Here is a 26722-nt window from a genome sequence, read left to right on the forward strand (position 1 = left end):
TACGAGGGTTAAATATTAGTCCCGGACGGAACTGGGCAGTACCACTTCCCCGCTTCAGCTTCAACCTGTTGGAGACCGTTGTGTCTTTTTCTCCGGCTACACGTATTCCGGTCTTCTTCCCATTGTTTATGTACAAAAGCATACATTCATCAAACGTGAACCCTAGGTGCACTCATTGGCGGCTTCCAACAGAGTTCTCCAGCTATGGAGGTACACAATCACAATGCTGCTGAGGGACCTTATCCCATTGAAGGTATACAGCTCAACCTTTCTAGAAATTTCCATTAGAAAATGAACTTATTTTATGGTTATTTCTTGTTTGATAAATGATAACCAAGGCATCGTGTGAGTTACTTGGCCCAACCCCAGCTGATACCTAGCGCAAAACCTGTAACTTCTAGGAAGATAAAGGAATCTCAAATTTGTTTGGTTAGATTATATTCATGTTAATGAAAATCGATATGACTAGCACAAATGTGTCATATAGTTGATGATAAGCCGGTTCATGTATATTTTTTCATGGTATATGTGGATACAATTTGAATCATTCTTGTGATTGTTCTTTCATGAATTATGATCCAGAAATCCTTTGTGAGTTAGCTGGACCAATCCTAATTGGCCCATAGGTTTGAAACTCGACAGAGTATGGGCCAGTCCCTCTATCCTGCTCCCACTTAAATGCTTCGCTTCGTGTTGGTGGCAAGGTTTGAAACGTGCGATGTGCGCCCAATCTGCACATCCCACTTTTCGTCCTTGTTCTTGTGGTTGTTGGGGAAGATTCATCCCCTACGGAATAAGAAACTATTTTTAGGTTCTAGTTTTACTAAAGAAAATTGAAATGTAATGAAGTGGGAGACCATATTAGGTACTAGTTTCACTAGAATTTTAGCTCATATTTTTCGCCTATTCCTTTCTGAAATGAACAAGTCTTATCATAAAGGACGCTTTGTTTAGAAATAACAAAACAAGCTGTTTGAAGACTGTTCTTTCTCCCTTTGTTAGATTGAATAACTATGACGTTCATGAAATGTTGTAATTCATGTGTTTGTGCGTGTGTGTATAATTTTTTGAGGAGATAATGCACAGCTGTTGGATTTTTCTTGTTATTTTGTGAGGATCATTGCTAAACTTTCGAAATAGAATTAAAAACTTCCTAGGGAGATTATTTTATAAGCTTGTTTTACTAGAATTAGAATCTTATTGGTGTCCGTAAAATTTGGTGTAGCTTATTAAAAATTGCCAAAGAACATTGTACTGCAAATGTTACTGAAAGTAATAGCAAATTTGTATACAGTGTCTACTATCTGAAGAAAATTGCTATGTGGTAGTTTATGATTTTATTCCCCCTCAATAACTGCCTAGTGTTTCTTGAGTTTGAGTGGTTAGGATGATGAATAGCAAGTGGTATAACCATTTCGTCTACAGAAATCAGTTACTGAAATAAAGACAATAAAGAAAATGAAGTAATCAAGTGAAACACACTATTACCTTATTAAAGTTGAGGTCCTTGATTAGTTAGCCTCAGCCATATAGATTGGAAACAGATGTTAATCCACCATTGTTCTAAAGCTAGTTTCTGAAATGAAGGATTGCTGAATACCTTAGGCACGTGCACAGTCATCTCTTGGTTTGTGATTTCTACATTTTACACCCTTGATGTATATCTATTTTGCTAAACTTGAGAAACAAAACCATTCATACTGAGAGAGACACTATAGATCAAATGCCATAAACCTAGCATTACCTCACACTGCAAGAGCAGGTGAGTGATAAACCTAGCATTACCTCACATTGCAAGAGAAGGTGAGTGATGCTTTTGTGTTACCAGTTTTTGATGATCTTTCATCTTCTTTTTGGCTTATCCATTTTAATAGAAATATGAATTTTTGGTTTCTACTCTAGGGAAGCATTCACTTTGTTCATTGTCCAATGTATGATATGATTAAGCTGGAATCTGAGCCTCCACTCTCAGATATTTTCATGCCTTGATGCTCTAATGAATACATTTAATGTAACTTGTGAAAAAGAAAAGAAATGGAAACACACTCACTGTAGATCGACAACTTTGTCATGTGCATACACATCAAACGTGATATTCTCGGTGGCTTGTCCTTTCTTGCGTGGAATAACAGTCATTGACTGCAACTGAGAACCAAGGAAGGCAAATATTAAGGCTTTATTCACACGTTTGTTTCTCTATTCTTTTCCTTTTAAGTTTGATACGTGTGATAATCTCACCATTTTAATTTTTCATTTTCCATGTGTTTTTCCTTTTATAGCAAACTTCAGGAAGCTTGACTAAGCTATTTATCCTTTTTGTCTCTCGAGTTTTCTTATACCTAGCTTCATTTAGTCATGCAACATGTGCCATTTTTCTTTTTTCATGTTTTGGCATTGCTTAATTCTGAATACAGACTCATGGCTTCTTTTGTTGAAGTTCATCATGAAAGACTTAACGAGATGATTTCTGGAGGGTCACAAGACCTTGATTCTTGGAACTCACTGATATCAGAGATTGAGAAAACCTACCATGTAAGTCCCAATTCGCTTGGCTTCATATGGGTCAAATTTATTATAATGTTTGATGTGGGAAAGAGCTTTATATTGGGTTTTTTCAATCATGTCAAATTGAACTTTACCATAGTGCATCTTCTAGTTTGTATAAGAATGACAGTAATCCAAGTCCAAAAAGCAAAACAGCATGTTTTCTTGTTCTTGGATAAGTCCACTGAAATGATCAATGGTAGGTTTGGCAATTTTATGGTCATGGATTTTGGATGATTGTACGAGAGAAATTCAGTACAACAATGCCTAGAGACTAGCATGGACTCTGTTAAGAAAAATAAGGCTTTTTAATTATGATGAGCATTTGCTCGAGACTTGTGATATATTGATAGATGTGGAACCCAAGGTTCAAAGGCAAGTTGAAGTATATTAAACTTCAACTCTCAATAGAACCAAAATCGCAAAAGGTTAAATGATGCATGCCAGAACAATTGTCGGAATATAATAGGACTACAAAAAGGCGACAGAACATTGTGGAACAATATACCAGTGGCTATATGGTGGATTTATGGATGGAAAAAGATCACAGATACTTTGAAAGCAAAAGGAAATAATTGTACCTTAAAGCATATATGTTTAGCTAATTAGCTTTTTGGTTAAAAAAACGAGAATGTAGGAAGCATATAAGAGGATTAATTTCCCCAGTTACAATAAAAAATTATTAATTTCCTTAGTTCTTTTCAATGTAGCTAGTGTACTAAGATGCATCTTGCTGGGGTTGTACTATTCATCCATAGCGCTTTTTGGGCGCTATTATTTAATAAAAGTTTTATTACATTTAAAAAAAAAGAAAGAAAGAAATCAAAAGCTCAAACAAAAAGGCAAATTGGAGTATATGAAACTTCAACCCTCAATCGAATCAAAAGCCCAAAAGGTAAAGATGGAGTAGAAGGATATCGAACCCAATTACTTAGAAATTTATCACAAACCAAGGGATATAAACTTCGGCCCAATGAAAATTCAAGTAATTAACCTAATCTATCAAGGTGGACGAATGCTACAAACATCTAATCTTAGATAGCAGAGTAGACTTCTCCAATAGAACTTGGGAGAAGCCTTTCTCAAAGTAACATCGCATAAAAGTATGAATAATTTCTTAGATGGCTATGAAAACTCGTGGGCTTAGTAAAAAAAGAACAATAACTCTCAAAACAACATAACAAAACGTGTACAGCAGCGCTCCTGCGCTAAGCTACTCTGCCAAATGGCATTCTCCAATTCTCGTGCGGTCGTGCTGGCTGCTGCCTTCTTGTCATACAGTGGTGCGCTCACACTATGCTTCATATGTTTTAGTGAGATAGCCATAACTTTGTGTAGAAGAGTCCAAATGACAAAATGTTTATATTGTTGGAAAGACTTTAAGGGCTATAAGTTTCCTTCTTGAGTCATGTCCTAGTTCCCCATAGATTGGGACTCGTGCATCTTTAAAAGCAAGTCATCATTCACTCGGTAGAATATGTGAATATGTTGCTGTCAACTTCTAATTTCTAACTTCTCTTGCTTTTGTAAGGAAATGGACCTTAGGCCTAACTCAACCCTAAAAGCTAAGGATTGTTCATGACCATGTAAGGAGACCATAACCCATTCTCTCGACCAATGTGGGACTTAACATCCCTTGGCACGTTCAGAACTGGAGAACTAGAGCGTAGATAACATAAAATAGGGGCCCAATGTTGAGAAACACGATAACATGGATCGACTGGTTTGACTCTGATACCATGTGAAGAAGTGGACCTTTGGCCTAACTAAATCCCAAAAGCTAGCTCCTGGCTGGAGGATTGCCCAAGACCATATAAGGAGACCATAACTTATTTCCTCAACCAATGTGGGACTTAACAACTTTGATCCGCATCACTCATTACCATTCTACTATTTTAGCATCACAAGTTACTCAACTGCATTCTTGGCTTCCCCTGCATGCATCACCCCCTTTATTTAGAGGGATTCATCCTCGAATCTGAACCTGCATCAGAGGAAGGATAATTAGCTAACCCCCAACAAGTATTCTGGGTTACTCAGCTGGCAGGAAAGAATGAAGTAGTTTCCATGGACCCTCTTCACTATCTTGGTCCATCTCCACTTAAACACACTTTTTTTTTGGGTTAGGACTCATTTCTTATACACCCAAAAGTAATCAAAGTATAAAGTAACAGAGTCACCATGTAAGCACGTAAAACTTTGTCATTAAGTAACCAAACCAGAAAACTGAAGCTGGATCATTATTCACTTGGTAGAATATGTTGCTCTTCACTTCTAATAACTAAATTCTCTTACCTTGATCTCCATTACTCGTTGCCATTCGACTCTCTTAGCATCATAAAGCTTCTTGGTTGCACTCTTGGCCCCAAATTCCAATGCATCGTATGTAGCACTTACCTGCTTGCAAGAGTTGCTCTCTTGTAACCGTTTTTGCTTCTATATTAGGAGCAGGTGGATTCAATAGTCAAACTATTTTCCTGTTCCAGATTGAGGAAAAACTTGGGTAGAAGCTAAATCTTTTTGGGTGCAATCATCTGAACAATGCATTTAGATTTGTGGATAATATAAGAATCCTTGCATGCAATTTTAAATGATTCTTCTCATTCTTCTATTTTTGCCCTGTGTGCTTCGACTCAATGGAAATACACGTGATTCTGTTCCTAATACTGCAGGATGACAGAAATACAATTTGTTTGGCTTTTGACTCCTTTTTGTCTAAGTTTCCACTGTGCCACTGGAATTGGAGAAAATATGCTTATCACGAGGCACGGCTGTGTAATGCTGAAAAAGCTGTTGAAATCTTTGAGCATGCTGTGGAATCAACACCATTTTCTGTTGGTCTGTGGGTTGACTATTGTACCTTTGCCATGAGTTTCTTCGAGGATCCATCTGACATTCGTAGGTAAATACTTCGAAGTTGTACTTCCATAAGTTTCTAGAGAAGAGGCCAGACATACTGGCCACGTTAGTCGTTAACTATAATGATGGAAAGGTTAACAAGACAAAGATACAGTGGAAATCACTACTGAATTAACTATGGGAGAGCATCACTGCATCATATTCATTTAAATCAGCTGTCTCAGTCCCAAACTAGTTGGGTCCGCTATATGAGTAATCTGTATCCATTTTAGAGGGTTCATCCTAGTTAACAATTTTTATACTGGCCATCGAGCTGCCGTGGCTGGATTCGTTTATCTGAGTCTGGAACCATCTGTGCTTTGCACATAGACAGAAGTAGCATCCTGCATAACGTAGCTCTTGTAAATACTGAACTGCAATATCATGGAGGATTGGTTGAATCACAGCTTTTGATACAGAATAACCTAGTTTCTTTTTCTTTTTACCTGTTCGTATTCCACCTTTTATTTTCATATAAAGTGAAAGCTTCGTTGTGAAAGGTTGCAACAATATATTTACACTTTTGAAATTCATTAAAAGCATCTGAAAATTCAATTCTAAGCTATGTGAACATGTTCAGTGAGATCATAAATAGTAATTCCTATAATCTGTATATTTTGTTAAACTTTTATGACAGGTTGTTTACCAAAGGAATCTCCCTTGTTGGGAAGGACTACTTCTGTCATGTGTTATGGGACAAGTATATGTCCTTTGAGTTATCGCAGGAGCAGTGGGGTTTCCTTGCTCTTGCTTATGTACAGGCTCTACGCTTCCCCACAAAGAAGTTGCATAAGTACTATGTGAAGTACGTCTTACTTACTTTCTTTATTCTAATATTGAGGGTTCATCTTGGTTTCAATTTCTATTTTGAACTAAGGCGAAATACATTAATGGCTCCTCTAAGTTGTCCACAACAACGAAATAGACCCCCCAACAGACCTATTTACCTAGTAGACACCTCAAGTTGTTTTTCAGTGTGTCTTATGCAAACTTGTGCCTGACAGATCTTATGGGTGAGTAACACTCGCAATGACATGGCAAATTAACAAATCAAAAGATGACACCTGTAATTTCTTTAAAAAAAATCTATCTTATTAATAAAAAAGGAAAAGAGAAACACAATATTAACAAAAAAAGCAAAAAGCAAATCAGACCCCCTCCTCTCCCCCAAACATCATCTTCTTCTTCGTCACCACCGACCATCTTTCAACCAAATCGGACCGCCTTCCCCTCCTTCCTCAGCCCAAACCCCTACTACTTCATAACCTACCATAATAAGAAGACTTGAAGAGATTAGTGGTCCGGTGGTTATTCGGCGGAGAGGTGGTAGAGGGACGGTGTTTTGACTATTAGTGAGTACAGAAACAACAACAACAACAAACCTAGTGTAATCCCACAAGTGGAATAGTGAGTACAGAAAGTCTTGAATTTTTTTTTTGGGCTTTTTGAGAGTGTGGTCAGTGAAAACGGCGAGAAGATACTAGTTGGGTGTGTTGTCTAAGAGTGTTAATGTTAAAAAGGATGAGAAAAATATGGAGATCCGGCCGGTGAATTCGAGGTGGTCGCCCAGTATAAGTGGGGTTCTTGTTTAAGAAAATAACGTCTGCTTATAGGAGCTAGATGGACCTATCTGTGGCAAATTGAAATTCATAGAATCAAAATCCAAAAAAATAATATTTTGATTGACTCATAACTAAAATTGAGCCGAGGGTCTATCGGCAACAGCCTCTCTATCTTGCCAGGTAGGGGTAAGGTCTGCATACACACTACCCTCCCCAAACCCCACTTGTGGGATTATACTGGGTATGTTGTTGTTGACTCATAACTAAAATCCTTTTCATGTTGAATTTCTAGTTTTCTTTTTTACATAATGGATATAAGCTCAACTGGAAATTGTGCCGGAACTGGTTTTCTTGACTTACACAGGGAGCATACCGATTCAAGGGTGTTTTGCACATCAGAAGAAAGAGTTTTTATGCTCATTTATTTCTGTTGTTTTGCACACTTCTCTTTCATGGTGAAGTTGTGGCGTTGAGAATAGTGGGTTGAGGTGGAGTGGACAGTGGAAGAAAATTTTGGAGAAGAAAGGGTGAGGATAAGTGGGATCCACCAGTTAAATTTTAAAAAAAAAACACAATTTTTAAAGGCTTCACTTGCTGCAACGCGAGTGTAGTACACATATTTTGCCACGTCAGTTTGAAGGGTTTAAGAGATACACTAAAAAATAATTTGAGGTGTCTACTAGATAAATAGGTCTGTTGAGGTGTTTATTTGATCGTTGTGGATAACTTAAAGGGGCCATCTATGTATTTCGCCTTGAATTAATTTTTATTATTTTCTGGTAATTGCCTCCAACACTACTGCTCTACAATGATGAAATTTCAAAGAACAATGTTTGACCAAAATAGTATTGGATGCATATTCTGCTGAAATAAAATAAATATTAAGTGTTTGATAAAAAAATTAGATAAAAGGTCAAATTCATAACCTCATATTTAGTGGCACAAGAGTACCTAAAATTACTGGTAAGTCATGTTCGAATGCTGAAAACTGATATCATATATATACTACACTTCTCTTGATGTGTTGATTGTGACACTATACTTGATACTTTTATTGCTGAGTAGGGATGGCAAACGGGGCGGGTGGGTGCGGTGCGGGTTCTACCTTAACCCGTAAAATTTCAACCCACACCGCATAGCATTTCCACTCACGTTCCCCCTCCCTGCACTCACACTCGACGCCCCGCCCCACTAAGTTTTCCAGTGTTTTTTTCTTCAAATTGTCTTATTTTTAGAGACTTTCATTACACTAGTTGGAGCATCTTCATATTGTCTCAAGGCCCATTCTTGTGATATTCCCGATATTGTGATATTAGAAAACTAGAAAAAGAAACTGTGATATTCACATGGATGCATTATATGAGTAAGAACCAATTCATGCTCAAATTGTTAAATCAAAATTGACTTTACAGATAATGGAAATAATTACTTATACCACAAGACCAATATAGAACATTAATAAAAAAAAGAATTAAATGAAACTCCCTATAGAGTAAGAAAAAGGAATTTAATGCCCATAACTAAATAAATGCAAAACTGAATAACATAACTAGATTTTTCAACAACAGTAATCCTATATACGTAGATCTTCTCCATTAAATGAAAAGCTTCAGAGATGCATTTTTATGATGGATGAAAAGCACTCTCAAGTCTCAAGGTATGGAGAACAGAGGAAAATATTTTTTTTTAAAGTTTGAGAGGGTCAAATATTCTAGAAAAGTCAAAGTAGTTTATATATAGGAGTAGTGAAGTTCCTCTAATCTTTAATGTCATTTTCGAATATTTCGAGCTTTATATAATAATCAAAGGTATTTAAATTGAAGCAGGAAAAAAATAAAGATATTTAGAAATTAAATACAACACAATATTATGATCCACGTAAATATTTTAAAAAAATCGTATAAGCAACAGATTGAAAAGCTTGAAGACAAGATTCATGCGAATAACTAAATGTACAGTAGGAAAAAATTGACCCGCACCCATCCCGCAACCCGCAAAAGTTTCTTTAAAGAAAATTCAACCCGCCCCGCCCCATTGCCATCCCTATTGCTGAGAGCTAAGGTTCTTCACTATCTATGCTCAGAAAGTAGGTCATATTACTTGATTATATTAAACTTCCGATGACGAAGACTCTTGCCCTTCTGTCTACTATAGAATTTCAGGTGCTAAATGGATTGGATTACTCCAAAGAGAAGTATCTGTATGATTAAAAGGTATATGCTCTGTGCTGATAAAGCGTGTGGGCTAAGAAAGTTATTTAGATATGTGAGGGGGCAATTTTTTTACCCAGATTGCCCATATCAGCTAATTCTTATCCAACCAGTGACACTAAGTAGGCGTTTTAAAATGTTTCTGTTATTTTCTGATTCATTTCTTTTCAAACACCCCTGCAGGACAGTAAAAGATTTACATGGCTCCTATTATTAATTAACATTTTTTTTCTTCTGAAAAATGGATAAACAGTTGTTATGTCTACCAAAAAGGCAAAAACTGTGCCTTAACGTCATTGAGCTGGTTCATGGTAAGGCAAGGGAGAATATTTTAATATAATGGAATAATTCAATGCGTTAGGTTTTTCATCACTTGCCACTTCTTGCCACATTCTGTTGGATTGTGTACTGCTTCAGATTCAAGGCATTTCAATTGTGAATACTAGAAAGTTCATATGCTTATTAAATGTCCAGCTTTAAGAAGTTTGTAACCAATTTAGAAGAGGGGATTCTACATCTCAGTGATGACAGCGGCGGGGTACAACTAAAAGAGCTTTCAGATGCAACAATTCTGTTATCAAATGGAGAAATTGCTCAAGTTGTTAAGGACATCCAGGATCCTAGTGATGATTCAGTCAGGTTGAAAGCGCTGTATAAGTACAAATACGGTGGAAATCAGCTATACCAAGAAGCATGCCAACTAGAGAACAAAATTAGATGTTTTGAATCAAACATCCAGAGGCGATATTTCCAGGCAACTCCTCTTGACAGCGATGAGCTGAAGAACTGGCATGATTATCTCGACTTCATCGAAAAGCAAGAAGATTTTGATTGGGTATGCTTTAATGTTCTCTGAAGATGTCAGGGATTCCTGCTTGATTTTGCTCCAAAATAGTAAACTATTCTGCTACAGGCCCTAAAACTTTATGAGAGGTGCTTGATATCCTGTGCCAACTACCCTGAGTTCTGGATGCGTTATGTGGATTTCGTGGAGACTAAGGGAGGACGGGAGCTAGCAATGTTTGCTTTAGAACGAGCAACACAAGTTTTCTCGAAGGTAAACTTCAAGATACCTGTACAGGCACTGAATGACAACCACTTCACTCTTCACTTGAATGTTGAATCACTTTTCTTTAATTGATTGGTCTGTCTTACGGCTATCCCTGGATTTGGTTAAGTGAATGTGAAAGTTAATCAGTTATAATCCTGAATGATTTTTGTTCTTCATTTTCTAACCAACCTCAGATTTGTGCTTTAGATCACCTGGATTTATCTGCAAATATGCTCACTAGTTACTGTTATATTGCATAAAAGCGCTTTATCCAAAAAAAGCATAAGTGCAATATCTAGCCAGTTCTGGTGAGGAAATGGTTACTGACCCGTATGCATTCTGGAAACCAATTTTTCCCAGTTAAATAATCAATAGTGAAAAGGTTTCGTAAAAAGAAAAAAAAAATCAATAGTGAAAAGTTTGAAAATTTGGAAGGCTGAGTAGTACAGTTCGTGTCTCAATGTGAGGGCACCAGGAAGCACATTATTTTCCTAATGCAGTGCAACTTGTTGAAAGTAAGCTTCGTTTGAACTATTCTAGTTGGATTTTTCTTTCCAAGTTTCTGATGGTTGAGTTTGTAAATTGTTGCTAGCACAAATTCTGCACCAAATTTTACTAGGGTTTACTCGTGAATGAAATTACTTGCTAGAAATGCTTGTATCTACAAGAGAGTGATAAGATAAAAGGACAGTATTTCAAAACTAAATCATACAGTTGAGTTTCTCTGGTCACTATATACTATAATGTTTGATTTTAAGCAGAGACTCTTATCTGTAAGTGCTTCTTGCAGAATGTTCCAGAAATCCATCTTTTTACTGCCAGATATATGGAGCAAATTGGGGATCCAGATGGTGCTCGCGCTTCCTTTCCTCCTATTATTATAGATTGGGAGTCCTATTTCATTCAAAATGTTACTAATCGAGCAAATATGGAAAAACGTCTGGTACATACTAAGTTACACAAGTTTTCTTAAATCAGGGAGAAGAATTTTGTTATAAGGCATTGCTTGCTGAAATTTTCCAGGGGAATTGCTCAGCTGCTTGTGATATTTACGAAAGAGCAATTAAAATGGCAGTGGAGGAGCAGAAATTGCAATGCCTTCCTATGCTATACATTTCTTATTATCGTCTCAAACACATGGTACGCAATCTACTTTGCAGCTTAAATACTTAATTATTTAGCAATTGTTGGTTTATGGTTTCAATAGTAACAAATGATAACCTTTGATGCTTCACTGATTGGGAGGGACGGGGGAGTGGGGAGACAGAGAGAGAGAATTATGGATGCTTTCTTGATATGGAATATCAGTTATAAGGAGCTTCAATTATATTACCCCTATTTTTGACTTTATGGCTTCATATTTCGTCATACCATCCTTTAGGTTGAGTTGCTGCTTTCCTATTCTAAATATTCCTCAACCTTTGCAATCATCGAAAGGGAGAAGAAGCTATTAAAATGGGCCAGAAAAAAATATCTTAACTTTGGAAAGTTCCTAGAATTTTCATTTTATGGAAATGAGGATTTATTGAACTCTTACTTGAGAGAGAACAAGAGTCAAGAGGAGTGTAGGTGTAGAAAGTGTAGATATGACGAGGAGGGAGAGATATTTGGTGGTCATACAAAAAGGGAAAGGCAACATAATGGCATACGGTAGGAGAAATGGGAAATGGGAAGGGTAAAGGCGGTGGGGAAGGTGAAAAATGGGGGGAAAGAAAAAGTGGTAGATTGATATTATTTGTGGGGGACAAATGAACCGAACAAAAGGGCCATTATCAAGGCAAGAATAAAAGAATGGGGGTAGATTTACTTTAATTTCAAGAAACTAAAATGGAGGCGGTTTCAAAGTGGATTGTAGGAGTGCGGGGAAGATGGGAGAAAATGACTATATACTGGCTCGGGGGAACTTTTGAGGTATACTGTTACTATGGGAGAAAAGGAAATTATCGAGTATGGAGATAAAAAAAGGTGAGTTCATGTTAGCAACATGGTTTAGAAACATCGAGAATGGGTCGCCGTGGGGATTCAGGGGAGTGTATGGTCTTGGGGAGGAAGGGGTTCAAGGAGACCTTTTGGAAGAGATGGTTGTTGCTTTGAGGGAGTGAAATATCCCTTGGATGTTAGGAAGTACCTTTAACATTATCAAAGGAAAGGTGGTAACGATGGGAGAGTTCTCGGAGTTTATCAATAATCAACTTTTATTGACTCTCCGTTTGACAGGTGCTAGTTTCACTTGGGCTGGTCGAAGGACTCAACATCTAGATCAAAACTTGATAGATTGTGTCCATTACCAGGGAGGAGATGGCTCCGGATGTGATTTAGATTCTCCTTATGAGGCTGACATCGAACCACTCACCTGTTGTACTTGATGGAGGAGAAGTGTTGAAGTGTGTGACCATCTCATCTAAAAGCTCAAGCTGTTAGAGAGAGCATACTTTTATTTACTTCATTATATCTTTAACACGCCCCCTCACGTACGAGCTTGATTCTTTTGATGAGCCAAACACGTGGAAGTTCTTTTTGATATTGGATGGCGGTGAGACTCGAACCTAGGACCTCTGCCTGCTTTGATACCATGTTGAAGTGTGTGACCATCTCATCTAAAAGCTTAAGTTGTTAGGGAGAGCACACTTTTATTTATTTAATTATGTTTTCAACCGGAAGATTTGAGAATATATGGTTACACACCACATACGTTGAAGAAATAGTGTCTGGATGGTGGAATAATTATGAAGTGGTGGGGAAACCCGTCTTTCAGGCTTGCAAATAAGTTGGAGTTACATAAGAAGGACATTAGGGTGTGAAACAAAGTCTTTCTTGATTCTTGATTTGTTGGATGGGTCTACTCTTTTGGTTGTAGGATTGATACGACACCACATATGGAGATGGTTGGTGTGGTTTTTGTTGAAGTAAGCGACCATCTTATCTAAAAGCTTAAGCTATAAGAAGATACAAATTTTCTGCAGAAAAGACGAGCATCGGGGGGGTCCTAAATCAGCACTAAGAGCTGTAAAGTTCCCTTTAAATTAGCTTGGAATCTCATATTGTTAGATTGGCATCATGCTTAAAAGATTTACTTGTCTATGTACATAATTAAATGTAGAAATTTATTACATTTATTGGGAGATAGCAGATTGTGCCAGCAGATTGTTGTTTAAATAATCATGAGAAAATATTGTCACTTAATATCTAGCTCAGCAAAGGATGAATGAGGCATGTTGTTTGGCACAAGGTCTCGTCTTTGTAAACCGTTTCACAGTGCAGTTTAACACAACTTAATCATAATAGCCCTTTCTATGGGTCTTACCCATGTTCTTGGACATAATCTGATACTACCTTCCATTGGTGCCAGATCACTGCTAGTGTGGAGGCTGCAAGAGATGTAATAATTGATGGAATAAAGCGTATCCCTGGTTGCAAACTTCTTTATGAGGTATGTTTTCCTTATCTCTGTTAGGATGCCTTTCCTGCAACTAGCAGGTAATGTCAAGTTTAGTATTCCCTCCTCCAAACTGAATGTCCTTCTGGAATTGGCGTGTTGTAAAGTTAAGAATTTTAGGAAGTTGTTATTTAATGAGAAACTCAGGAAGAAGTGAGATCCACAGGTTCCTCTTTTGTATCTTTGATAGGTAGAAGATCGATATATTGCTATTATGAATTGTAAGAGTGTTATGTAAACCTTATATTGTACTATTAGTTGGAACTTTTTCTTTCCATGGAAATAAGCAATCTATTGGCTATACCAAGCAAGAAATAGATATTGTAACAGCTCATATAAAAAAATAGCATTTAGTTTGGCACCCAAGGGTGTGGCTGCTTAGGTGCCTAGTGGTATGAAGCTGGTGAAAACCTTGGAGGAGACCAGTGTTCAAATCTCAATTGGAGACAAAAAATGCTAGGTGATTTTTTCTCCCCATTCACCTAAGCCTTAGTGGCAAGAGTTACTTGGTGAAATGGTCGAGGTGCACACAGGCTTTCCTGGACACTACCGTTATTTAAAAAAAGAAAAGAAAAAGAAAATAGCATTCAGTTTTCTATTGAGGGTAGTACAATATGTGAGCAATTGGTTCACACTCTTGAGTTTGAGAAGGTTAAATGCCAATTGAACACTTGGAATTCTGTTTCGTTATTGGTGATTCCAATATAAGAACTTTCACAGGTCATCCAGATTAAGAATTCAGACCACCATATAATAGTGGCACACATCTCTGTATTAGTTTTTGGAAAGGAAATTACTACTTTTGTTTGAAAAGATAAAAAATTGAAAAGGCCCTGAAGAGCTTCTAAGATGAAAGCTACTTTTTTTTTTTGATGAAGTAAGTGATCCAATAGAAAGCATCAAGAAGATGCAAGAAGTACATGAATTGGCAGTTAAGCTTACAAAAAAAATTCCTGGCTCCTACACATAACTGACTAAGCCAGAACCAAAGAACTAATGAAATCCAAAGTACAATATACACCAGCAAAACAAATTGGCAATGCACATAGCTTTTAAAGAACCTATAGGAGTTGAGTTTCCCTGAAAACATCTCTTTTCTAAAATGAAAGCTATTTTGGCACTATTCTTCATGAGATTGTGGCTAATACCAAATAATGAGTATATTCTACTTCTGCAGGAATTGATAAGATTCGCAATGGCACATGAAGGAACTAAGCAATTGAGCATAGTAGACTCGGTCATAGCTAATGCAATCTCTCTTGTGTCAGACGTATCCCAAGGTTTGGATATAAAAGATCGGGAGAGTATATCTATATTATTTTTGGAGGTTAGAACCCCCCCCCCCCCCCTGAATGTTTCAGTTCTACATTGTTTTCTTTTGATTCTCCATTTTGGCTGTGGAAGGAAAGTGTGCTGAATTTCTTATTTAAGTGAAAAAATTGTTCAAGATTTTCGTAGGGTTCATGGTGATTATCTGTTTGCTGATGCTGCTGGGACCATCAATAGTTAATGGAATTGAAATCTTAAAGGAATAACTCTCAGTACGACATACTCATGAATCAAGTATCTATTACATAAGAACTTAACTAGTGAACATGTAGGGACAACTAGCAATAGTTTGGAAGTGAGCTAGCTACTGCTGGACATTGTAAACGTGATCCAATAGTTCACATCTGTCAACATGTTTCCAAATCTTCCTAACTAGCCAGCGTGCAAATATAAGGGTGTGAAATTATAAACAATGCTTTTTCGACCTGTATGGTTAGTTCTGTCAGTTGGATATCATTTTTGGTCCATATGCTTCTGTGCTGCTAAAAATTGAAGGATGCTATAATCCTTCATTGCAAGATGTGGTTTGTCACTTATGACAGCCTTGCATCATCATGTCATGACCCAAATTTGGATGATCCATGACTGGTATTTGGCCAGTCGCTAGTCGCTACCCACTAAGTGAACCCTTAGTCATATCACTCAACTGGCTGAACAGATAATCATAAAACATGAAGGAGATAAAAGATACCTTAGGCAAACAAGATAACAGAACTATTTTGTCAAGCAAAATATCCGACCAACTGAATCCCACAACCCACAAAGTACTTGCATCACCTATGACTCTGAGTTAACTAGACAGTGACACAACCCAAGAAAAAGAAACATGGCATAAAACTGAAATGATCTCTAGGGAGAGAAGATGGAAGGCTCACCATTGCCGCTGATTAGGAGCGTAAAGATTCAGGAGCCTGTTGCAGGGTCTATCTCTGACATCTTTGTATCTATACTCAAAAAGTAACGGAGTGGGTCATTTACACCCGGTAAACATCGTCGACCGCCCTAAAAGCCTGAGCCCCGTCTTCTATGAAAACAATGCATGCACGACTGCAATGCAACTGTATGCAAGGAGAACCGAACTGTTACTTGGCCTGAAGGCTAAACTATGTTGAAGTTGTTCCACATTTTATCCCCCATAAAAGAAGACATAGATTCCCGCATAAGTTATGCGGGTATTAGTTATGCGGAAAAGAAAAAGTGAAACCAACATCGTATAAAACAATGCTAAGTTTTATGTGAAAGGAAGAGTGAAACCTCTCATTGTACTAACAATGTTAAATTTTATGTGGAGATAATTTTGTCACTACTTCCAACCAAACATCACCTAAGGGTTTGGCTGGTCGGAGGGATTAGGAAAAATAATTCCAGCATAAAATCCCGTATGAATTATACCGTGTTGGAGGGATTTGGAAAATTTTTGCATGTATAAGTAATGTTGCTTTTGGTTGGCTGTATAAGAAACAATACTCCCTTCATCCGAATTTATGTGGCGATGTTTGACTGGGCATGGAGGAAAAAAAGGTTTTTGAAACTTGTGATCTAAAACAAACTATAGACATTTGTGTGGCCGTAAATCATCTCATTAGGTAAAATGGGAAGTTTAAATTTAATTTCTTTTTAAATAAGAAAGTATGATATTCATTTTGGCACAAAGTAAGAAGGAAGGAATGCCACATTAATTGGGATGGAGGGAGTAATCTCATATAACTAATGCCACATATGGTTGGAGGTATTATCTAATATCCACATTATAGTTATGCGAAAATTTATATATTATTTTATGCGAGATACAATATGAACTAAGAATATGTGTATTAGCAATAAAGGGATAAAAGTATCTAAAGACAAAAATGCCCCGAAAGTGAGTAATCCCTAGAAATAAAGACACGCAGAGTTTTCTTTTAAACTCTAGAGGTGCGAGACTCTTTCTCAACGAGTCTTAAGGTTGGAGCTCCCTTTGACGAGCCCACAGATCTGTCACCATAGGTCGTTCAAAGGGAAGAAATAAAAATAAGAAAAAGACCTCGTTACTGGAAGAGGATTTTCCTGTTAATCGCCCAGTGACACGATCCTTAACCCGTGAATATAACAAATTGGTACCAGAGCCAAACACTGTGGGCGATAGCAGCGAATTAAGAGTTCTTTTACAAGAAATTCAGCAAGCGAATGAATTAAGAATTGCTGCAATTGAATCGCGAATGGAAGCTCGGTTACAACAAGTATCGCAACAACTGGAGGAACTAATAAGCGGGTCCAACAGAAGCCGCAACAAAGAAATTGATGATGGCTTAGCAGGCAGTAGTGCTATTGGCAATCGAAATACCAGAATAGAGGAGAGACCAGAATTACGAACGGGAGGCGGAATTGTGCCACGATATACCAAGCTTGATTTCCCCACTTTCGATGGTTCTAGCGATCCGCTGCGAAAAATTCTTTGCCAATCAACACACTGCGGAGTTGGATAAGGTTGGTCTGGCAGCTTTTCACATGTTGGGCGAGGCTCAACTCTGGTATTTCAAATTGGAACAGGAAGAACCAACACTCATGTGGGAAACATTTAAAGACTATTGTACTCTCAGATTTGGTCCGCCTTTACGCGGCAACCCATTGGGGGAGTTGGTGAATCTTAAACAAACAGGGACCGTGGAAGAATATCACCGCCAATTCCAGGGGCTGCTAGCACGTGCTTGTACGGTGCGGGCAGATCAACAGGTTGACCTATTTACAGCAGGATTAAGAGATTCAATTCGAATAGATGTAGAGATGTTAAGTCCTCCAAATTTGGCCCAAGCGATGAATCCGGCACGTGCCCATGAGAAAAAGCAACAACTTACTACCAGCCTCCGTCGAAGTTATGGAACATCTATTGGTATGAGTTCAAAGACCAACAATATTGGATCAATTGCAAACTCGAAGATTAACTCTGGCCAAGGAAATTTTACAGCAGCAAATTCCAGTACCAACAGTGTGAATTCGCCATTTTATTAAGAGGTTGTCACGAGTCGAGATGGCAGAAAGACGGGCAAAGGGTTTGTGCTATAATTGTGATGAACAATATGAACCTGGACATCAATGTAAAAAATTATTTTGGTTAGAAATTAGCGATGAAGAAACCATGACACAAGAAGCGGCTGACGAGCCAGAAATATCCCTGCACGCCATAACAGAGAAACAAAATGCTAAAACCATGCAACTACAAGCTATAATGAAGGGTCAAACATTACTGAGTTTGGTCGATTCTGGAAGTACCCATAATTTCATAAGTGATATAGCAGCTCAACATCTAGGGCTGCAAATCCTACCCAAGTCAAATTTGTATGTCTCGGTGGCAAATGGAGAGAAGGTTCCTAGCACCGGAATTTGTCAACGAGTTCGGTTTTCTGTTGCTGACAATTTTTTTGTGGCTGATTTTTATATAATTCCTCTGGGTGGTTTTGATTTTGTTTTAGGAATTAAGTGGCTACAAACATTAGGACCTATACTATGGGATTTTGTCTCTCTTACGATGACTTTTAAACTAGCTGGAAATTCAGTCACCTTACAAGGGCAAAGGCAACCAGATGAGCCACAACTACATCTTATTCAAGCACCATCTGAACAACAAAACCAGCTGGATGATTTATTGTCAGAATTCAATGATTTGTTTCATGATCCAGTAGGGCTGCCACCTCTTCGCACTTGTGATCACAGAATTTGCCTCCAACCCGGAACATGGACCGTAGTGGTCAGACCTTACCGGTATCCTCATTCACAAAAAGACGAGATAGAAAGGCAATGTGACCAGATGTTGCAGCAAGGCATTATTCGGCCAAGCCAATCACCTTTTTCCTCACCGGTGCTATTAGTTCGCAAGCAAGATGGAACATGGCGTTTTTGTGTGGATTAGAGAGAACTTAATACCATAATAATTAAGGATAAGTTTCCTATTCCAGTAGTTGATGAATTGTTGGATGAACTACATGGAACTCGGTTCTTTACCAAGCTGGATCTTAAATCAGGTTATCACCAAGTCCACATGCATCCCAGTGATATAGAGAAGACTGCTTTTCGGACTCACCATGGGCACTTTGAGTTCCTAGTCATGCCATTTGGTTTAACAAATGCTCCATCCACTTTTCAAGCATTGATGAACGAGGTATTTCGTAAGTGTCTGCGTTTGTTTGTCCTAGTATTTTTTGATGATATCTTAATCTATAGCAAGTCTTGGGAAGAGCATTTGAGTAATATTAGAACTGTTTTTGAGTTACTACGGGCTCACCACTTCCGTTTAAAAAGGTCCAAGTGTTTTTTTGGAGAAAATCAAGTGGCCTATCTTGGTCATGTAGTTTCAGCGACAGGTGCATCTGCAGGCACAAGCAAAATTAAGGCAGTTGACAACTGCCCCCTGCCTCAATCTATCACTACCTTGAGGGTTTTTTTAGGACTAACAGGCTATTACCAGAAGTTTATTCGTGACTATGGACAAATTGCAGCTCCCCTCACAAGCATGCTCAAACGGAATTCATTTAATTGGACAGAGGCAGCCCTAGCCTCCTTTACTGCTCTAAAACAGGCTCTAGTGGCTCCCCCGGTTTTGCAATTGCCTAATTTTGATGAGGAGTTCGTGGTGGAATGTGATGCTTCAGGTGTGGGAATTGGGGCTGTTCTACAACAGAGGGGTCATCCTATTGCATTTTTTAGTCAAAAATTGGCTGATCGGCATTTTAAATTGCCTGCTTATGAGAGGGAACTAATAGGATTGGCTAAAGCTGTTCAGCATTGGCGACCTTATTTGTGGGGGCAGCAGTTTCTCATCCGCACAGATCATTATAGCCTCAAATATTTGCTGGAACAACGTCTCACTACATCCCCACAACGACACTGGATCAGTAAACTCATGGGCTTTACTTTTCGGGTTGAGTATAAGCCTGGAAAATCAAATGTAGCTGCAGACGCTTTATCTCGGCGTGATACAGATGAAGGAATGCTATTCGCCATCTCACAGCCACGGGTTGTATTGATTGACGAGTTGCGAGTAGAAACTCAACATTCTGCAGCTCTCAAAGAAATTGCAGCCAAGATAGAGTGCCAAGAGTTGGGTAAAGATTGGTCTATGCGAGACAACCTTATTTTTACAAAGACCGAATTTATTTGCCTACAGAATCTCCCCTAATAACTTCTGTGGTATCTGGAATTCATGATAGCACTCATGAAGGTGTTCAGAAAACACTGCAAAGATTGCGTAAAGATTTTTTTTGAGAGGGTTCGAAGTCCACTATTCAGGACTATATTGCTGCCTGCCAAGTGTGCCAACGCAACAAGGCTGAACACTTAACTCCAGCCGGCTTGCTTCAACCGTTGAAACTGCCAACACAAATTTGGGCTGGCATTTCTATGGATTTCATTGATAGCTTGCCAAAATCATTAGGAAAATCAGCTCTTCTGGTAGTAGTCGACTGTTTCTCTAAGTATGTTCATTTCCTTCCTCTCGCACATCCTTATACTGCTGCTAGTGTTGCTGGTCTCTTCTTCAACCAAGTTGTGCGTTTACACGGCCTACCTGAATCTATTGTCTCTGATGGTGATGCTCTTTTTACTAGTAATTTTTGGAAAGAGCTTTTTCGATTGTGCGGCACCAAACTAGCTTTTTCCTCAGCCTACCATCCACAAAGTGATGGGCAAACAGAGGTTGTTAACCGCACAGTTGAGATGTACTTGCGTTGCTTTGTGGGAGGACAACCGAAGCAATGGGTGAACTGGATTTCCTGGGCAGAATTCTGTTATAATACTTCCTATCATTCTGCATTGCGTGCTTCACCTTTTCAGGTTGTCTATGGGCGTGATCCACCCCATCTGCTTTCCTATGTTCCAGGATCATCTCGAGTAGATGCTGTGGATCAAGCCTTGATTGACCGGGATCTAGTTCTGCAAGAAATTCGCAGCAGACTTCAACAGGCCCAACAACGCATGACAGAGGTTTATGACAAGGGTCATCGCGATGTCGAGTTTACTCCGGGTTCATTGGTCTGGTTATGGTTGCATCCTTATCGACAACGCTCTCTTGCTGGCCATAAACACCATAAGCTTGCCCCCAAGTCTTATGGTCGTTTTTCAGTGGTGCGCATAATTGGTCAAGTTGCTTATCAACTAGCTTTACCACCGGATTGCAAGCTTCATGATGTCTTTCATGTCTCCCTTCTCAAACCCTTCAAGGGAGAAGTTCCTACCGGTCAGCCTACATTACCCCCTCTGGAAGATGGCAAGGTTGTGTTTGTTCCAGACACCATTCTCCGACTTAGACTCAATCGTGGAAATTGGGAGATTCTTGTTCAATGGTGTGGATTTTCAGCTGATGATGCTACATGGGAAGATCTGGTTCAGTTTCGTGATGCTTTTCCACATTACAAGCTTGAGGACAAGCTCTTTCTCCGGGAGGGGAGTGATGTTACAGATGCCTTTATTGGAAAACAGTATAAAAGGCGTGAAACCATTCAGCAGCAACATTAATTATGCTATTTTATTTTTATTAGCTTTTATTTCCAGTTATGGTATTATGTTAGGTTTTTAATTCTATTTCAATTAGGTTTCCTACTTGGACAAATTTTCCTATTTTATCTGTAAGCTCTATTTAAAGAGCAGTAATGCTAGAAATAAAGACACTTAGAATTTTCTTTTAAACTCTAGAGGTGCGAGACTCTCTCTCAACGAGTCTTAAGGTTGGAGCTCCCTTTGATGTGCCCACAGATCTGTCACCATAGGTCATTCAAAGGGAAGAAATAAAAATAAGAAAAAGACCTCGTTACTGGAAGAGGATTTTCCTGTTAATCGCCCAGTGACACGATCCTTAACCCGTGAATATAACAAAGACAACTTAATCAAGAGGAACATTACACTAGTTAACAGATGCTACATGTGCCAACAACAGTCAGAAAGTGTAAACCACCTATTCCTCCACTGCTTAGTTGCAAAAGAAATCTGGAACTTCTTCTACACTACCTTTGGTCTGAGATGGGTTTGCCACAATCAATAAAGCAAGCTTTTGAAAGTTGGTATTTTTGGAGAGTTGACAAATCCATCTGGAAAATGGTGCCAGCTGTAATTTTCTGGTGTATTTGGAAAGAAAGGAACCGAAGGTGTTTTGATGGCATTTCAACTCCACTCTACTCCCTCAAGGCTGCGTGTTTAGTTAACCTGTTTAGCTGGAACTATCTCACCCCTGTTAATAATGCTGATATTTTTGTGGATTTTATTAGCTCCCTGATAGTAGCATAGGCTTTTGTAATGGAGCTAATTATCCTATCTCTTTTGTACTCTTTGCATCTTCTTGATGCCCTTTAATGAATCTAATTTACTTCATCAAAAAAATTGTTTGCTATGACTTTTTATTATGTGACAATGTTCCTAGTTAAGGATTTGTGCGTGATCTTAATTTCTTTGAAGAATCAAGTTTATTTATTTGCAGTCAAAGAATATAAAAAAAGGAAACAAAAGCAAACAAGAAAGAAAATCCAAATTGTTTTACTACAGTACTCTGTCCGGATGGTAGAAGAGTCTGTGTCAACACAAACCAAGCCCTGATCGTACTAAAGTTAATGAGAAAACCTAGAAATTGAGAGATATAAAAAAGATATTCTCAGTATACCTACACAATAAGTCGATTTTCTCTTTTCATGTATAGTGATTTTCTACTTTAGATAATAAGATCTCATCTGAAAGTACAAAATGCATGTGGGATGGCTTCAGTTTCAACAATGAGTTCATTGCCAATTGTTGTGTGATATTTAATGTCTCTAGACCAATCACTTCCACCTTTTACTAACCAAAACTGTGACTACCACCTGCATACAGGAATAACAATTTTTAACCAAGAATTCAGTTTGCTTGAAACTTCAGATTCACTTTGCTAGGAGATATGTTAACCCTTTCAAAAGCTGCATTATACTATAAGCAAAATGTTTACTTGTTTTTCTTTACATTTCCTCATGGTCTTGTACCTACTGAATCTGGCCCTAGGTTTTTATAAAGTGAAGTTACCTTTCTTTAAATATATTTACCAAGTTTTACTATTTTGTGTTTGGATGTGTAGAATCCACTTTCATCTGTCCCTGATAATTATCATTTATGGTTGCAACAGTTAGTTGATCTTTGTGGTTCTATCTCTGAGATAAATATGGCATGGAGTCGTCACATCAAATTGTTTCCTCACTTCATAAGGACCAATGCCTCGAGTTCACTTAACAGCTTTACTGAACAAAGGAGAAACATTTCCTATGTCTTAGTTAATCAGCCATCAAAAGGACCAAGCTCTGGCCATTTGATCCAGCTGTCCAAAGGAGAGGAGGCGCATCTACTGCCACTTAAAGATGGTAAGCGACCAGACCAGCTTTCTGCAGAGCCGTCTTTAGCTGTAGATAATGACAAAGGTACGACTGGTAAACAGGAACAGCTATCTTCCAAAATGGAAGATCTATCTGGTGGAGATGGCTCTGGGAAAAATGAGTTATCTCTTAAACCTGTTGATAAATCAAAGGATGATTCATCGATGCCAATGGAACTAAGTCATGATCCGTCACAGCAGAGGAGAGAAGATTTGCCTGGACCAATGGACTTCTCTTATGAATCTGTACCTCAATCTGGAGATGATGCATCCAAGTTTCCTGGGCCAGTTCTGGACTTTAAAGAGTCCTCAGGGCCCCTTTCTGTTTTAGAAGCCTCAGAAAATATCCATCAAGATCAGGATGTTGAACATGAACAGCTACCGATGCCGGTTTCTTTGGAGAATCTTTCCTTGGTTTCTGAGAAAAAGGAATCTCATGGTCTTGGAAGTGGTGAACGAATTCCCTCATCAAGCACGGGCAGACCACAAGATCCTATACTTGATGGAGATGGACCAGCTAGTTGTTCATCTCCAGCAACATGTCTATTTTCCACAACAGCAGAAACGCATCCAGGTCCTGTTACTGCTGAAAGTTCACAGCAGATAAATGATATAGTCGCAGTTCCTGAATGTGGTAGTTCAAAGGTGCCTGCAGGATATGATCAGCAACAGGAGCTACAACGAGCTGCTTCACAAGAACCGCACTTGCTTAATTCTCAGGGTGATCCACAGATACAACAGGTCCTGGAAAAGGCTACTATGCAGTGTCAATCAGGTACTTCTCAGGGGAATATCTCAGGTAACCAATGCTGGCCATTGAATAATATGCCACAGCAGATCTCCATGTCTGGACACCATCCCCAGGTGTCTTCTTCACCTGTTTCTTATTCTCAACCAAGTACACCTCAACATTCTGTGCACAATAGCCAGCAAATTGGGCCCAATCCCCATCACGAAGCATTGAATCAAACATCACAGGACATCTCCCTATCTGAAAACCACCCTCAAGTCTCTTCCTCACATGTTTCATTTTCTCAACCAAGTACGCCGCACCATTCTGCGCAGAATAGCCAGCAAATTGGGCCCTCACACCACCAAGAAGCATCGAGTCAAACGTCACAACACCATTACCAGCAGCAGCATCTTTTGCACGGACAGTATCAGCAGCAGCTGCTTATTCAGCAACAGCAGCATCTTTTGCACGGACAGTATCAGCAGCAGCTGCTTATTCAGCAACAGCAGCAAACCCTTCTATCACAACAGCAACAGTATTTCCAGAAAATTCAGCCTTTACCACAACAGCAATTTCTCCTGCACCAGCTACAGTATTTACCGCAGTCACAGCAAGTATGGCAACAGCAGGTACAACAGATGCAACCACATGAACCCCAGCAAACTCAGGAGCACTATCCGCAAGCACAGGAACAGCAGCTACAGCAATATCGCCAGTCACAAGAACTTGCATACCAGATGCAACAACATGGTTATCAACTACTCTTGCACCAGTACCAAGTACGTCAACAAGGATATCAAAGTATGCAGCAACAACAATGGCAACAACAGGGACATTTCCAATTACAGGAATACAGTCACCTGCAACAGCAGCAATATCATCATCTGGAGCAGCAAACAGATGAGGAATACAATCAAACCCATCAGGTTCCTTCCTTATAATTGCTTATTATCTTATTGAACTGAGTGAACAGTCTCTCTGTAAGCATTTGTTTATCTCAGTGTCTTCTGAGTGCTCAACTGGATGTGTAGAATTCCAACTTGTGACATACTTTTACTAGTCTCTGTTGGTATAGGTATTGGAGTTCATAAACTTGTGTATGTGATTTTGGCACCATCTTATGGCACTAGAGATTGACATGTTATAATGCACAGGACCAACAGGTGGCGGTTCAACATTCTTCGGGAACTCCTCCTGAATCAGAATCACCAGAAATTTCAAGGCAACCACATTCGGTAGAAAGATCTAGATATTCTGTATCCCCTTATAGGCGGGCCCCTGCTCATGGAATATCACCTTCACATAGTAATGGCACATTGGCATCAGAGGCTTCTCCATTTTCGAGGACAAATTCTTCCCGAGAGAAGTGAAAATGGAGTATGTTCACGCCCTAGTTACTCTTGCTAAAGAATTTTTTTCTGTGTTCTGTAAACCGAATTCTCTTTATCCCCTAAATGTCAAAGTAGAATCATCACATGGAAATCACATAGAAAGGAAGGCGACGAGATCGATAATAGAAGAGCTTTTTTTCTGAACGTCTATCATGAGTTTTTAGGTTTTGTTCTAGGGCCTCAAATGTATCTACTCAATGGTCTAAACTTGGCTAATATTATAGGTCTTAAATGAGGGTTGGATTAAGTTTGCGCAGTCTGAGGCGGATGTAGTGTTCATACTACAACCAACTTTTGACACGTAATATAGCTATATATGTTAAGAACTTATAAAATTTAAACAAATATTAAATTCTAAATCTACTATCTAACGGTGCAATGAATTAAGTGCTAAAAATCTTCAGGTCAAACCCACAAATTTAGAATTCTTAATCCGCATGTTCAGCTAATTAACAATTATGAAAATTTTGTTTGAGTCAAGATGGGTTGGGTCGTGAATAGATTGAATAGGTCATGTTTCTAGCTTGTCAAACTTACGTAGTTGTTGGTTACACTTGTGGGTTAAAATTTATACCCTAGGGTGTCAAATAGATTGGATGAGATCTAGGTTCTAGGCAGGGTAAAATGGTTAAATCAGATTCAATCTACTCAGAATTTGGTTGAGTCAAGATAGGTAGAGTCAAATAAGTTGAGCAATGAGTCATTGGTACACTTTTAATGAGTCAAAAATCAGTATTACCTTATATTCGGTCATGCATTTGGCTTAAGGTGAGTTGCCTGCATCGGCATATAACACACTCATTAGACAGCAAGAATTTCGATCTCAACTTACTTAGGATTGAGACATAGTTGTTGTAATACACACAATTTATTATTACTGGTGCTATTTTAGTGGAGATGTGCTGGGTCTGAATTTTGGCATTATTAGTGCTATTGTTGCGTATTATGTATGTATGTATATTGTATGTGTAGTAGCTTTGGAGTTTATCCAATCCAAGGGAAGATTGGCACGCCAAGGCTTGAGGAGCAATCCCTAACATGGAAAGCCATGGAGATGATATTAATGAATTTAGTGTCATTTACTTTTTTTCCCCCCCTTTGTGGCACTCCTATTAGTTTATGTTATTATGACGTCCTAACTAATGAAGTAGTGCGACAGTGTTGTTTTCCGCAATTGTATCATCGTCATCGTCTTCGCTGGTCTCATTCCTT

The 26722-nt window shown here is 38.6% G+C and overlaps 1 protein-coding gene across 4 annotated transcripts; it reads left to right on the plus strand.

Annotated features, from left to right (window-relative positions):
* LOC104108078 (pre-mRNA-processing factor 39-2) lies at positions 1 to 25658 on the plus strand. 4 transcript variants are annotated; one of them, XM_009617053.4, is made up of 12 exons: positions 1 to 253; positions 2415 to 2532; positions 5217 to 5446; positions 6080 to 6247; positions 9689 to 10049; positions 10128 to 10271; positions 11056 to 11208; positions 11289 to 11405; positions 13615 to 13695; positions 14879 to 15028; positions 23144 to 25045; positions 25274 to 25658. In XM_009617053.4, the coding sequence occupies exons 2-12, from the start codon at positions 2419 to 2421 to the stop codon at positions 25487 to 25489; spliced, it is 3636 nt and encodes a 1211-aa protein (XP_009615348.1). In that variant the 5' UTR covers positions 1 to 253; positions 2415 to 2418; the 3' UTR covers positions 25490 to 25658. The 4 variants fall into 4 exon arrangements, with proteins under 4 accessions (XP_009615348.1, XP_009615347.1, XP_009615349.1 ...); XM_009617052.4 differs by having other exon boundaries at positions 2438 to 2532; XM_009617054.4 differs by having other exon boundaries at positions 2438 to 2532; positions 9737 to 10049.
* The last annotated feature ends 1064 nt before the right edge of the window (positions 25659 to 26722 follow it).

This window comes from Nicotiana tomentosiformis, chromosome 2 (assembly GCF_000390325.3).
Source record: "Nicotiana tomentosiformis chromosome 2, ASM39032v3, whole genome shotgun sequence".
In the NCBI taxonomy this organism is placed as follows: Eukaryota; Viridiplantae; Streptophyta; class Magnoliopsida; order Solanales; family Solanaceae; genus Nicotiana; species Nicotiana tomentosiformis.